Here is a 14749-nt window from a genome sequence, read left to right as displayed (position 1 = left end):
GATACACTTAAAAACCTAATAATTGGTCTAGAATGAAACACGAAGAGTCCCTTCAATTAATGCATAATATTATCAAGTAGAGTTGTTTCTTATCATTGCCATGTCAATGATGAAAAACCAGAATAAATGAACAAAATAGTGAGGTATTGGGTTACTACCACTATTTAGAAAATGTTGTCTTGGTCTACAATGTAATATATACTATCTTACTATTTAAGCTAGCCCTAGCCTAAAGTAATGACGGTTCTTAAGGGTATTGTAGACGAATGAAAAAACACATTATCAACTTGCCACCAGACATAAGAATTTACAAAAGAGGCAGAGATACAAAACTCTTAGAAATAAATATATAGCTATCTTATAAATAGAAATTATGTCACACAAAGACTTATATTGTTCATAGAATCATGAATAATCCCATAGTTTCAAAAAGTTCGGAATCCAACATTTTCCAAGGACACATAGTTTTTAAGACCTTGATTGCTAGTGGGCACCTACCCAAAAAGCACATTTTTGCCTAGTTTGGTTTTGTAACAACAGTATGTACGAATGCATACCGGTATATGGCCTGTTTTATTGGTGGTACTGTATTTCCATGGGGCAAGATCCAAATTTGTTTATGAATGTTTATGTGCATGAAATTTATTATGCTTACAAAAACAGGAGCATCCATCATTGTTGGCATGTCAGCTCGGTAGCTGAGTGGTTCGAGCGCTGGCCTGGTGGACAGTTCAAAATTTGGGCAACACTATAAAAATAATCAAACAACCAAAATAATAAATATGTGACAAAGGCTAGCCTGGTAACCGGGACTCGAGCGATGAGGAATCATCGCCAGGTTTAATTCATGCGAAGACTTTCCTCAGTCGAGGATAAAGACTATCATACCATACCATCTTTTCATCATTGTCATATGTTTTATGAAATGATATCACTATGAAATCCACTATGCAATGAAATCACTATGCTGTGCTTTTTGATGGATAGCTTTTAGATCACCAATCAAACTATGAAAGCGAGGGCCTCTTCCAAGTTGTGAAATAAGGCTCCATCAAGCTTGCCAATGCCACCCTATGGCTTCAGAAACACTTAAGCATAACCAATTTCTCTTGATCATTTTTCTTAAGCACTCTCATATTTACTTCTTCCAAACAAAACCGAGCATCTAATTTAGCCAGCCAGCTGGTTAATAAATATCACACGTGGTTTTACTACTAACCTTACCCCTTTAAATGAAATTTAGCTTTTTCAGTACAATACCTTACTTAACCAAAGACTGCCATCTTGAACAATGCAAGCTTTAAATAAAATGGCCTTAAAATAATTAGATTGTTATTAGCAGGCTATATCGCTTTGTTTAGGTTATAGATTGGAACAATACTTCCGTAACAGCCACAAAAACTGGTTTTTGGTCTGTTAGTTTTAGTTCTGGTTAAAGTATTTAAGAAATGGTGCGTCAGTATGACCTTTATCTTCAGCAGCACATGAAAGGAAAATACAGTCAGTTGGAAGTTGCTAAACAAGATGCAAGAAATGCAATGAAGCACTACAAAGATTTGAGACCCAACGTTGATAACTTTATGTACAACAATGGAACAAGTAAAAGTTTGATGAGCTTGACTGGCACAATTCCTGTGAATTATAAAGGCACAACATACAATATTCCAATCGCAATATGGCTTCAAGAAGCTCATCCACAAGTAGCACCAATATGTTACGTTAGACCTACAAGTTCAATGCAAGTGCGCCAAGGAAAGCATGTTGACAGTAATGGAAGGGTCTACATGCCATATCTGAATGAATGGAGGCAAGGATCACACAATTTGATTGGTTGTATTCAATTGATGTGTGTTGTTTTTGGGGAAGAGCCCCCGGTATATGCCAAGCAAGGTACACCAGCTAGACCCCCTCCCCCTCCTCCACAATCACAGCCATATCCACCACAACCTGTTCGGCCCCCTTATCCAACACCAGGTTTTACAGCACAGGGACCACCTACTACAAATTACCAACCAAATTTTAGACCACAAATGCCACCATATCCATCTAACCCTGCACAACCTGGAGTTCCATATCCAACAAATGCAACATCTGGCTTTCCTCCATATGCAGGATACCCTCCACCTAACAATGCTCCAATGATGACAAATACACCTTACCCTCCACAGCCCATGGCACAGTCGAATCTTGTGAACAGTACCATAGATGAAACAATGATTAAAGCGTCTCTCCTTTCAGCAGTTAATGACAAGCTTAAGCGTCGTATGAAAGATACTTGTACTTTAATCCAGACAGAAATGACCGAACTTAAACAAACTGAAAGGGAACTCCGAGATGGTCAGGATAAGCTCGATAAAATTATAAAACGCCTTCACGAAGAAAACAGTGATGCTGATGCCAACATGCTCATTTTGCAACAGAAGAATGAAGAGTTGGAGAAGGAGCTGGAACGATTGCAAGACAAACAAGACAACTTGGGAGACAACATGGATGATGTTGTAATGGCAACCACTCCTGTCTACAGGCAGATTGTGTCATCTTTTGCGGAGGAACAGAGTCTAGAAGATACAATATATTACCTTGGAGAAGCACTTCATAAAGATGTGCTTGACCTTGAGACATTTCTTAAGCATGTTAGGTCCCTCTCACGCCAACAGTTTATGTTGCGTGCCATTATTCAAAAAGCCAGAAAATCTGCAGGACTGGCCAGTGTTTACTGATGTTGATCCCTATGAGTGTAATATCCAAACTTAGGACAGTATAAAAAGTTTTTAATAGGAATATATGAACTGCAAATTAATGGTATTTTAGTCTTACATGATTTGATAAACAACACCAGTTGGAACTAATCGCAGGTGAAATTAAAATTGCTATTCTGGCATGCTTTCACTGTTCTTTCATGCCTAAGTATTATAATTATGCTTTGCTTATTGTGTTTACTATGAATCTTGTTGTAGGTTTACAGCGCAGCAATTTGAATGTATATTCCTATGAAACAATTGTTCAATGTGTTAATTGTTAAATAGTTCACGAGAAAGTTGATAACCAAGTTACATTGCTCCTTCAATGAGCACTGTTTTTGTTTTATAGTGTGATTCCATTTTCCCATTATAAAGCTTTTGGTGAGAGTTGTTATAAATCCAATGTGTTAGTTGGACATGGGCAAAGTGTAGATTGCATTCAGTTAATGTAACAATTTGATTCGTGTTGAAATGTGTAAGTATAGTCAGACCTCATTTACCCAAACCCTGAAAAAATGGAATCTTCACTATGGCAGTATCTGACATGAATCTGCTTGGAACGGATTTCTTCCCATCTTGTTTTCCGATTCAGAAATTTAGAAATGCATATTTGCAAAATCAATAGAAAAACACCTGCTAATATGGATTACGATAATTATTACATACACAATTGCGTCTTAACCCCGTGTTGTCTTAAATAAATCTTATTTCACTGTGATATTCTTTCGATTATCCAGATACCTGGCTAAACTGACATTTTTTAGCGAAACATAGCACCGTTAGCCTGGATTAATGAGGCCTGACTGTAGTTGCTCAGTCTTTAATTAGTAATTTGTTACATTCCTTGTGACAAATTGTAGGAATGTGTTCAGTGTCAACCAAGCAATGAAATTTTAAGCCCTGAGAACATTTTATATGGGTACGTTATAATTTTATTGAATCATGCTGCACTGTGCTACAATTTTAGGGCTAAGTCAAATTTGTAAATATGTAGTATGTAAATTGCTCATTATGCATACAGACAGTCATGGCATAGAGTTAACACGTGTTGAGAGGTTGTATTGACTTAATTTGTATTTTTATGCCGAATTGCTTAAAGATTATGAACTAGCCCAACATATGTCAGAAACATATCGTAAAATATGTAACTTGTGTAGTTTTTCATGGATGTGGATAAGCTTTTAAATAATGCTGTATCTTTTCCTCTTATATGATTAATTATTTACTTGTATTTGAAATGACGATTAATGATGATCTTTAATCTGTCATTGCTCGATTGGTGGTTTTCAGCAGACAGTAACCTTTATGTGGTCATATAGGATAGTTTGTGTATGGTGTACAACCTCACATTCTCTTCAAAATACCAAAAACTTGCTAGCTATTGAGCAATATTTCCCAACCTTGAGTTTGCAGAAAGGGGTCTGCGAATGTCATGATGAATTGCATAATAGCCAACCATGTTTATTCACAAGCCCAATACTCATCGCTCTACAGTATTCATTAATTGCTATCGCTCTATTCATGCATCGTTTTTAGTAGTGATTTTGATATTGTAATAATGATACGCCTATTGTGTTCTATATTCTTATGCGTGGCATAGTAGGTTAAACAAAATGTACTCCATTTGACTATCAATTTAAATTCGAACTGACAAGTGACACAAACTTTTTGGATTACAAGCAACTGCTGCATATAATATCTTCTTCATATATTTCCAGTTCTTAGCTGTAGTGAGTTTTTTCTCATGTCGCTGGATGGCTGTAAAAACATCATATAATGCTTCAGGGAAAAAATGTAACTTCATGGTCAGTAAATTCTCTGGTGCAGATTTAACACAACTTCTACATTGAAGTAAAATGAACATAAAATATTTTCAAAATGAAATACATTTTAACTATTCTGCCACCTATCCAATTTCTTTTTAAATGACATTAAGTTATGAACACACATTTATAAATATAATTACAAAACACCTTGCTGAAACCTTTTACATGTGTGTTTGTAGACAGAATGGTACTGTAGCATCTTTTTTAGAAAGGCCTTGAAGAATACCCACACTGTAACTGAACGATTTGGAAATTTTTGACCTACAGAGGAAAAAACAACAAGGTTTACTGCAACATACTCTGTGCCAAATTAGAATGTAATATTCCACACATAACTACAATGACCTGGAAGCTTTTTTCGGATGGCCGTCAGGACAAATACAGCTGCAAGGCGTTGGATGCTTAAAACAATTTCACTGGAGTATTTTGCTCGTTTTTCTGGCCTGTGAGATAAATCATGTGCAAGCCACTGTAATGCAGCAAGGCATGCTATTTCATACAAATTTCTCACAATACGGATGTGGCTGTTTACCTTTGAGTAAAAGAAGTGGTTAGATATGTCAACTAAATTAACTAAACAACATAAAATGGTTCGAAAACCTCTATATAACTTTTGTGTGATATAATTGGCAAAACTGAGGGTATATCTATCAAAACTCTGTCACAATTTTAAACAACACACAAATGAATTGTGGAACCAGCTTACGATGTCGATTATGAGACAACAAGTAGAAAATAACTTGAATCAGGTTATAACGTAAACCTTTTCATGCGATATTTTGTTGCTTCAATATAAATATGCACAACCTATGCAGCTAATATTGGTTTGGGAAATCATTTTCTTTACCTTGATGTCAAAGCAGATGGCATAAACCCTCAGACGCATGCTTCTCCCCAAAGTCAATGACGTCTTGTGATAGGGGGCAGCAAGATTTACTGAAATGCAATCTCGAATACTTTCTAACTCTGAGTATCTTGACAGATCTAGCGCTACTCCACATTTATTATGATTGCCTGCAAAAGAGATTTAGTAGAATTTAAACTTTAACCATATGGTACTGTATGGAAGTTTTTTTCGTTGCACTGGGAAGTCTATGTCTTAAAATTGGCAATTGTTCCTCGCTGCTTGATTATTGCTACTTTATTGCTTAATGTAAAAAATTGCTTTGTTATTGGTTTTATAATTTTGTTAATATTGGCCCTACCACCATGAAACTCTGTATCTACGATTTTCTTGCCAATAAACTTGTCCTAGCAATAGAGTCATTCCATGTATAATCAACCAATTTTTTTTAAATTTGTAACCACTACTCTTGGATTTTGATAAATTCAATATATGTTATAGACCTTGGAAAAAGCCGAAGATTAAAAAAAAAATTTTGAAAATATCTCCAGGCGTTTTCGAGTTATTCAAATTTGAAATTTTCGCCACACGATGGCGTTTGGCTAGTGAGCACTGGTCACGCTTTATGATTTTCTTTAATATCTTTATTTCTGAAGGTAGAATAATGAAACAAATGTTGAATTTACCATTTTTGGGGTCAAGGAATTCATTTAAGCACATAAAAAACCTATATCACACCTCCTTCATGGAGTAAATTAAGTTTTTTAATTAATGTCAAAGTTCAAGTTTACGATGCAATTACAAAAATAGCAATCGCATTGGAAACATAATTTTTGCACTTTTGTGTAGCATGGTTCATGTATTTTCATGTATCCAAAAATTGGAAACTTGTTTTTTGTCCTTTAGGAATAAAGTTGGTTTTAACAGCAAGCACTATTTTTAAGATTCTTATAAGATATAAAATGCAGATTTGAGCAATATCGTATAACTGGTCATGCAATTCCAAGGCACCAACTGCTAATAATAAGAATAATAATAATAACAACTAATAATAAGAATAATAATAATAAAATAATAAGAATCAAAATAGGAGTAGGCAAAATTGAAGTTCAAAAAGGAACTCAAAGTTACTGTAACCTCTCTCAGAGTGCACCTTTAGCAGGCAGTAATTAATGTTTTTGGTGAATAATCTTTAAACACTAGCAGTTGGTGCCTTGGAATTGCAACCTTGCATATATGCATGACCAGTTATACGATATTGCTCAAATCTGCATTTTATATCTTATAAGAATCTTAAAAATAGTGCTTGCTGTTAAAACCAACTTTATTCCTAAAGGACAAAAAACAAGTTTCCAATTTTTGGATACATGAAAATACATGAACCATGCTACACAAAAGTGCAAAAATTATGTTTCCAATGCGATTGCTATTTTTGTAATTGCATCGTAAACTTGAACTTTGACATCAATGAAAAAACTTAATTTACTCCATGAAGGAGGTGTGATATAGGTTTTTTATGTGCTTAAATGAATTCCTTGACCCCAAAAATGGTAAATTCAACATTTGTTTCATTATTCTACCTTCAGAAATAAAGATATTAAAGAAAATCATAAAGCGTGACCAGTGCTCACTAGCCAAACGCCATCGTGTGGCGAAAATTTCAAATTTAAATAACTCGAAAACGCCTGGAGATATTTTCAAAATTTTTTTTTTAATCTTCGGCTTTTTCCAAGGTCTATAACATATATTGAAATTATCAAAATCCAAGAGTAGTGGTTACAGGGCCTGGTTGATTATACATGGAATGACTCAATAACTAAAACAAAAAACTAAACACTTACCTCTTAGTTTAACAAGTAATGTTTTATGTGCTATTGGGCAACTCAAAACAGGAACTACAGTAGTGGGCAAGCGGAGTCCGAACCAAGGAAAATCATCACAAGTGTCCAGTACAGCAATTTTGTCTCCTATAAACAGTGGTGGTCAGTAACGAAGTAGTTTTACTTTATGTAAATTTCTTCTACTTTGGCTACTTAAGTGGTTTTGTCATGCATACCTCTACTTTCACTTAAGTAGTTTTGACACCAAAGTAACATACTTGAGTAGGTTAAAAGTAGTTTTTCGTTCGAAGAGAAATAATTTATAGTAATTTGCCTTGGCTATCACATCTGCACAAGATGTTTATATACAGTTTACAACTTGATTTTCACGTAACAGTGCTTTAACGAAGGACAAAAGTATGTCTGAAACTATTAGCTTCATAACAATTTGTATTTTCCTGTACTTGTATTGCTTTTAACAAGCTCTTGGTAATTTGTGCTTTTACAACCTTATACTTTCGATCGGTGACTACTTCCCCAACTACTTCTTACTTTAGAAGTTTTTAATGTGCTACTTTATAGTTTTAAACAGCAATACTTCTACTACTAAGTAACTTATGTGACAACTTTGACCATCACTCCCTATAACTTTATGTAACTTGAGGGTGAAACTTCACAAAATTGGTTTTCTCATTTCATACCATTTTTCATCTGGAGACAGTTTTGAGGTACCAAAAAGTTAGTGCATGTCTTCTTTGAATTGATTTCACAACCATATTCTTTAAAACCAAAGTACATCTTTCTGCAAAGTTTTTTTTGACAGTGTCAATAAGTATGTTAGTGCACTTTATATCTTCAGAGACTTTACAAGTCCCATCAAATAAAAACCTTAAAAACTGCATTGCTTCCTCTTCTGAAGTGGAAACAAACAGAAAATCATCCATAAACCTCATTAAAGTGTGAAGTTTTAGATTTTGGCTACAATTCAGGTCATTGGAGCTGCAATCTGAAAAGCACACGAATAATAAACAATATCATATACAGTAAGATTGTTGCTTGGACAATATAAGATGATGCTCTATTGCTTTTTACAACATAAGAAATATTTTATAGACCGAGTTTGATATATACAGCTTTTTTGGTAAAACAAAGGAAGGTTGATATAAGCTGTACATACCATTCATGAAATCATGCAAACAGTGCGTTTCTAAATCACCATAAAAAATGTCACAAAGCATAGAAGACAGGCACCATCCCTGTGGGATTCCTTTTAATTTGGTAAACTCCTACAGGAGACAATAAATATTTTAAGGTAAATGTGATTCTTGCAATCAAAAGCTAAACAGTACATTTAATAAAATGCATTAGGAAGCAGCCAAATAATTACCTGTCCTCCGGTATGCAGAACAACATTACGCAGAGAGTATTTCAGAGAGGAGTAAATTGCATTGCTGCACTCCGACACATATTTATACCCCTAGTAAATTTGTAAACATTAATAAACTATAGTTAATTGAAATATTTTTAGATTATTATCAAAAGTACTTGAAGTTGAAATACGTTTAAGTTTGTTTACACTGACCAAGAGCTACACCACACTAGTTTTAACGAAGATCTCCTCGCCTACAATGTGATACTAGCTAGATGATAATAAACAGTGAAATGGAATAAAAGTGTCTATGTTGGGAATAAAAAAAAAACAAGGCTTGCTACATATTACAAACCAATAAAATGCGTTTATCCCTTCCATAGACATATACTTGTATTAGGGATGTGCCCTGAGAAAGATTTTATTGGGGTTCGTGCAAACCCAAACAATGTGTAATGTTTAAAATGTGATGGAGAAAGCAAAATCGTTATTAAACTAAACTTCGTTGCTAGTTGACTCACTCCTTATCTTAACCAGGGAACTAGATCACCATCTGATATCAAAGATGATGAATTTATAAGTGCATTGATACTGTATTCGGTTCGCCATCGATAGCATACATAAATCTTTCACATAGACGACATTGGACAAACTTATTCGAGTTTGAATTCGTATCGGCCCATCCCTATTTTGCCTCACCTGACTATGACCAGAATTTTACTCAGGACTTCAAAGATTTTTAAACCGCAAACAATATTATGAAGTAATCCCGCTTGAAATATTAGTATTGAACTATCTTAGCAACCAGTCCACTACTGCCAATTATTATCTTGCTTTCATGAGAAACTTACTTACACTGAAACACTTACTATGACATTATTTCCTTACCTTTGTAATGGAGGCAATATTCAGATTTGCACATCTACAAAAAAGGCAGGTGTAAAAATTACCGTAATAGCTAAGGATAGGCTTACCAACTTTTTTGATGGTTTGACAAAAACCTCTCTTGATATATTTATTTTAAGATAAAAATGCTTTTAAAATAGTTGAGATTTTGTCTTATGAGATAGATATATTCATATAATGAGCTTAGTCATAATCATTTTCTTATTACCCATCGAATTAGTGTAGATTGTTATATGAATTATTATTTATGTTCAATGTCTATTATCTTTACAGACTTTACACAAAATTTTCTTCCAAACTTGACACAAAAGCAGAGATCTGCTATGCATGTAATGGCAAATTGCTTATAACAACAGGACCGGTATTCATTTTAAGGTAGAGGACAGTATTCATTGTGTACCAAACTATTATCCTTGCTGAAGATAATCAGATGTTTGATGTGCCACTATAGACAAATTCTGCTGCATTAATATGTGAAAATTCCTACGTTATGGTAATCAGTTTGGTACCTGTCAAGAACATCTCTAATAATTTGAAGCAAACCTTCCACAGGAATTGTGTCAAAACATCGACTAATATCCACCTACAACAGTTTAACAACAAATTAAAGTCTCATAAAAATTCATCACAAATTCCTGATCTGACCTTGACATAAAACAAAGGAATTTGCTCCAACTGCATCAGCTTCAGTTTGTGTTCGCAAATTTTCCAAAATACTTTCCACCTGACGTGTATGTCATTCCTTCCCTGTGTTGCACATCCTATGATGCGAGGATATTTGTTGCAGATAAATTTAAAAATTTTCAAAATATCATTTGAAGGAATCTGAAACGTTTTAGTTTGTTTTTAGGGAGTTGTATTAGTTGTTTTATGACAGGCCTTCCTCATATGAAGGAAATATAACGCATATTAACAGCAATAGTTGCAATTCGTTTTCATTCAAACATTAACCATTTGTCCACTTTCCAAAAAATTAGATAGATAAAGAGGCCTTGTGTTTATCTAGTGTTTTTAAAAAACTTTTCAAAACCTCTTCTCTGTGGTGCATATTGACAAAGTATGTAAAAAGTGGTTTGTATAATCTCAGGTGGTTTAAGTGATGCAGTAATACACTAGTGTAATATATTAATATTTATTACTATTGCTAAAACAGCAGCATAAGTAAAACAAGTTTCTACTTACCCTGTTTTGGGAGTTTCGGTTAGTATTTGCACATTTCATTATTGGTCTTAATCCAGAAGACTTTGGAATGAATCTAACAGAAAATCGTGCTTGAAACCGTGAGCTACTTTCTATTTGTGACCACATGCCCTTCTCAATTAAGCTAATTATTTCCATTTTTGAAAGCTTAGCCCAAACTTCACCTCGAAAATAAAATAACCTAAAAAGGTGATCAGAAAAGAGAACTATATGTTATCAATATCATACAGGAATTATACAAATATTTTTGATTCCATAAATCAGGATCATAACTCATACTAAAAGCTTATTAAAAACCATACACACCTTTACATACTAGTTAGAGGTTTTCTATATGCCTTCACTGAAGCAATTTTTGAAATAAACACGAGAAAACAAACAAATATGAACAGAATTATATACTAAGGCTAGTCAGCTTAAATATAATCATGTGTGTATCTGCAATTGTATTGCTTTTAGCAAGCTTTGTGGTACTTCAAAACAATTTCAATTTTAACCTTTTTTTCATAATTGAAACTAAAACCAGAAATCTCTTATCAACTCATCGTTATAGTCATATAGTGAGATATAAAAACCAACTACAAGTATATATTGTATCATTTACCTGTTTCTGTAGTTTGCATGCTCAGTCACATAAAACAACCTTTTTAAGACGACAAATATGAATTCATGCATCAACCACTTTATAAATTTATAAAAAGATTCTCTAGCATTGGGACCTACAAACAAGAAAAACTTTTATTAAGCTATAAGTAGGGCCATTTTTATTTTGACCTAAAAAAAAATTTTTTTGACTTTATTTTTATCGAATTTTGACTTTATTTTGACCTAACGAAATTGCTTATTTGTAGAGGCCACAGTTCTTCCTCCAGTTACCCAAACGTAATATTTTGTCGAAAAGTCAAGGTGTTATATTGATTATAAAAAGTGCGTCGTGTTCTTTGGCGATAGATTTAGGTAGCTTGTTTTTATTTTGTCTTTGTGAAAAGGGCACTTTGCCTCGATTTTCTCCGCATGGTAAATTCTAATAAACAGCAAATTAAACAGGGAATGCTTGTTGTTGCTCCAATCCAGCTTGATGGTGTTTACTTTTCCTGTGGCCTTCAACAAAATACTTTTTATCGCACTTCACTATAACCTCGCAAAAATTGCACCTTAAATCACCCCCGGGAGTTGCATTAAATTCATCAGAAAAATCTCGACAAATCTGTCTAACTTTTGCTGAAGACGATTTAGCTTGCTTAGGCATTTTTGTATTACAGAATGTCAGTAGGCTATTCCTAAAATCCAAACTGTTGATCTTCGAAAAGACCACGTTTATGAAGAGGAAGTGTTTTGTAAGAGTTATTTAAATACGTAACAATGATTAAACAATGGACAATTTGCGATAAAAGTTACTGCTGATCCAAGTGGGCATTGTGACTTATTTCCTGCTTTTATGGGTTAATATGGTTTAATTGTGTCGCAGTTCCTGATTTACAATGCTTCCACGAGGATTTTTACAAAAATTACTCTCGAGAAACACAAAAACTTTGTCAAAAGCCATAATTTGACAAATTTTGACTTTATTGAAAATTTTGACTTTATTGTAAATTTTGACTTTATTTTGACCTATAAACTTCTTAGAAACAATCCCGTAGGTGCTGAAAACAACTTTATTCTTTGATTCGTGGTCAGACGAGGTCCTTAAAAATTTTTGACTTTATTGACTTTTGCGGGTCCTAGCTATAAGGTAAAACGAACAGGACATGAACCAAATAAAAACAGTGTCAAATACCTTAACTACTGTGCAATGTGTTATGTTGATGATAGAGTACAGAATATCAAGAACAGGTTCTATTCCTTTTGTATGTGCCGAGTAATAAACTCAATGAAAAAAACATGCTGCACACCTTTCAGCCAACCAAGTTCAGAAATTTCCATCTTGCAAGTTAAATCTTCAACTGTCATTTTATCAAACCTTCGGCTATAAAGAAAACGTTTTAAACCATGCAAAAAAGCGTCCATGTTTTTCTTACTGCCCCAAACTAGCTCACAAGGAAAAGTATGAGAAATAACTGCACGAAGAAATAAATAAACCTGAAAAAATAAAATTAAATTGGGTTTAATAGAACTGTGATTGTCTATTTGGTTTAATAAAGAACTATACTGACATATCTAAAAAAGTGTGTATTTAAGCTACATATTCATTTTTGATTTTGTGTGACTATTTTATGGCATAAGTACGTTACATGAAATTTGTTACCTGTGAATACTGCACATGTGACTGTTCTGAAGCAATCTGCATATTACCTATATTGACAACATTAACTTTGGCTTTGGTCAATGGACAATAGTTGTGTAGAAGATGATGAATTTTGTTCTTTTTTGTATTGTGCAATATTTTGTGACATACATTTATTGCCTTTCTTAAATGTCTTGTTATTTGCAAGTTGGCGGAGTTGTTTCTTTTGCCATCAGTTGGGAATTCTTTAACTGTCTGCCCTTGGTCCGACAACAATCCTCCGAACGCTTGCATAAACGAAAGCTTTCTTGATGGTTTGTTTTCCTCTATACTTTGCCCTGAATTTTCTTCTCTGGATGCTAGATTTATGTCAATGTATGGCCCAAACACTTGCAAGAATTTAGACTGTGATAACTCTGTACCACCAAGCTCTTTACTGGTTACAACTGACGAGGTTTCTCTGGAAACACAACACAGAGTTTCACATTTCCGTTTAGTTTTAGATTTTTCTATGTCTGCGGACATAGTTTCTAATTTTCGTTTTAAACCTTGTCTTTTAAGTGGTTGATTGTGCCGCAAACCAACAATGTTCAGTGAATCACCATTGTCCTTAGTGTTTAATTGATTGCCGAAACTGTGAACTCTTTGCTTTATAGAAGATCTATGATTGCCAGCATTATGTTTCAGACTTTTTTTACCAGAAAGTTTTACATCATAAAAGATGTATTTCACTAGTTTACGTGCAGATGTTTGACTTGGAGTGAGAATTCCAAGAATATGAGTTTTTGAAAATACTGCCCCATTGTTTGTTGAATACTGAGTGGCAAGGTTGGAATAAAGGAAAGGCCATTTTGGCAAAACATATAAACCAGTGCATCCGTTAACTGTTCCTTGATTGTTTTCAGTTTCTCTTGATATCCCAATGCTCTTCAAACTTTTACTACCTTGTTTTAACATTTCAAATTAAAAGGCAAAAATATTATTAAATATTAAAACTAATGGTCTGAAAGGAAAATGCTATAAAAAGATATATGCAAGTAAGCAAATGAAAGAAATTTTGCGTTTGGTGGCCATGCCAACCTAGTAAGCATCTATCGTCATAGCACCATTGTATAGTTAACATCTTGCAGTTGCACGTTTTATGCTTCTATTGATTGTTTGTGAGCATAGTTCTAGTAATGTTTAGCTATAACAAGGTTAGCACCATTCTTTTCGCTCCATTCAATGGTGAAAAATAAATGATATGGTGGTGAGTCACTTTATAGAAAAATACAGTTGACGTAAATTTTGGGTTAGCCTATGGTAATTAAGAGCCTCAAAACGCATTACATGTTAAAAAATGCAACAAGTCAATAATCTTCTGTACTCGACCAAAATGAGTATGACTAAAAATGCAATACGTCAATAATCTTATGTTTTATGGATTTAACTATAATTAGGCTGCTATTCGTGACGTCACAAAGACATTTCAGCATGTGCTCAGTTAGAACTCCCATTGAAAATCGTGCGTTCGAAGCTATTGTTCACAGTTTCTTGTTAACCTAACTTAAATTTTATAACTTAGCAACCTAAATGTACCTTCTAATCTAAATCTAACTCCAATGAAACCTTAAATAGTTAAATGCAAGTTTTTGCATGCCCATCCATTCTCCTAACCTCACGGTCTATCGTCAACAACAGGCTACGTGACCTACATACGGTGAAATAGTCATTTCGTTGCAAATATCGTTAAGTATTTCGTATCGTTTATTTTTTGCCATTTCATTGAGTGTGATCTGTGGGGAGCGAAAATTATGGTGCTAACCTGAACCTTGTTGTA

The 14749-nt window shown here is 34.0% G+C and overlaps 2 protein-coding genes across 3 annotated transcripts; one reads left to right on the top strand and one right to left on the bottom strand.

Moving 5' to 3' along the window:
- The first annotated feature begins 962 nt into the window (after nt 1-962).
- Nucleotides 963-3779, top strand: LOC143458991 (tumor susceptibility gene 101 protein-like). Its single transcript, XM_076955918.1, has one exon. It carries the CDS (start codon nt 1449-1451, stop codon nt 2718-2720), a length of 1272 nt encoding a protein of 423 aa, XP_076812033.1. The 5' UTR covers nt 963-1448; the 3' UTR covers nt 2721-3779.
- Nucleotides 3780-4186: 407 nt separating this feature from the next.
- Nucleotides 4187-14363, bottom strand: LOC143458990 (telomerase reverse transcriptase-like). Of its 2 annotated transcripts, XM_076955917.1 has the most exons (16): nt 12952-14363; nt 12599-12785; nt 11311-11425; nt 10689-10887; nt 10152-10331; nt 10016-10089; nt 9489-9522; nt 8619-8708; nt 8409-8517; nt 8120-8237; nt 7933-8033; nt 7253-7378; nt 5415-5581; nt 4913-5099; nt 4715-4828; nt 4187-4499 (listed from the first exon to the last, which is right to left on the bottom strand). In XM_076955917.1, exons 1-16 carry the CDS (start codon nt 13885-13887, stop codon nt 4378-4380), a joined length of 2859 nt encoding a protein of 952 aa, XP_076812032.1. In that variant the 5' UTR covers nt 13888-14363; the 3' UTR covers nt 4187-4377. The 2 variants fall into 2 exon arrangements, 1 of the variants encoding a protein (XP_076812032.1); XR_013117732.1 differs by lacking the exon at nt 4187-4499 and having other exon boundaries at nt 4913-5010.
- Between the last annotated feature and the right edge of the window lie 386 nt (nt 14364-14749).

Source organism: Clavelina lepadiformis, chromosome 5, assembly GCF_947623445.1.
Source record: "Clavelina lepadiformis chromosome 5, kaClaLepa1.1, whole genome shotgun sequence".
NCBI classification, from domain to species: Eukaryota; Metazoa; Chordata; class Ascidiacea; order Aplousobranchia; family Clavelinidae; genus Clavelina; species Clavelina lepadiformis.
Note: the sequence above shows the minus strand (reverse complement) of the source record. Positions and strands in the feature narration are given on the sequence as shown.

Bases quoted from the DNA above. Each gene is read 5' to 3' on its own strand.
- LOC143458990 (XM_076955917.1), bottom strand. From the start codon at position 13,887: ATGTTAAAACAAGGTAGTAAAAGTTTGAAGAGCATTGGGATATCAAGA. The intron at 9,523-10,015 runs GTACCAAACTGA...CCTTTTTTGTAG, and splicing joins ATTAGAGATGTTCTTGACAG to ATGTGCAAATCTGAATATTG. The intron at 5,582-7,252 runs GTAAGTGTTTAG...TCTCTTTTGCAG, and splicing joins ATTACTTGTTAAACTAAGAG to GCAATCATAATAAATGTGGA.
- LOC143458991 (XM_076955918.1), top strand. From the start codon at position 1,449: ATGGTGCGTCAGTATGACCTTTATCTTCAGCAGCACATGAAAGGAAAA.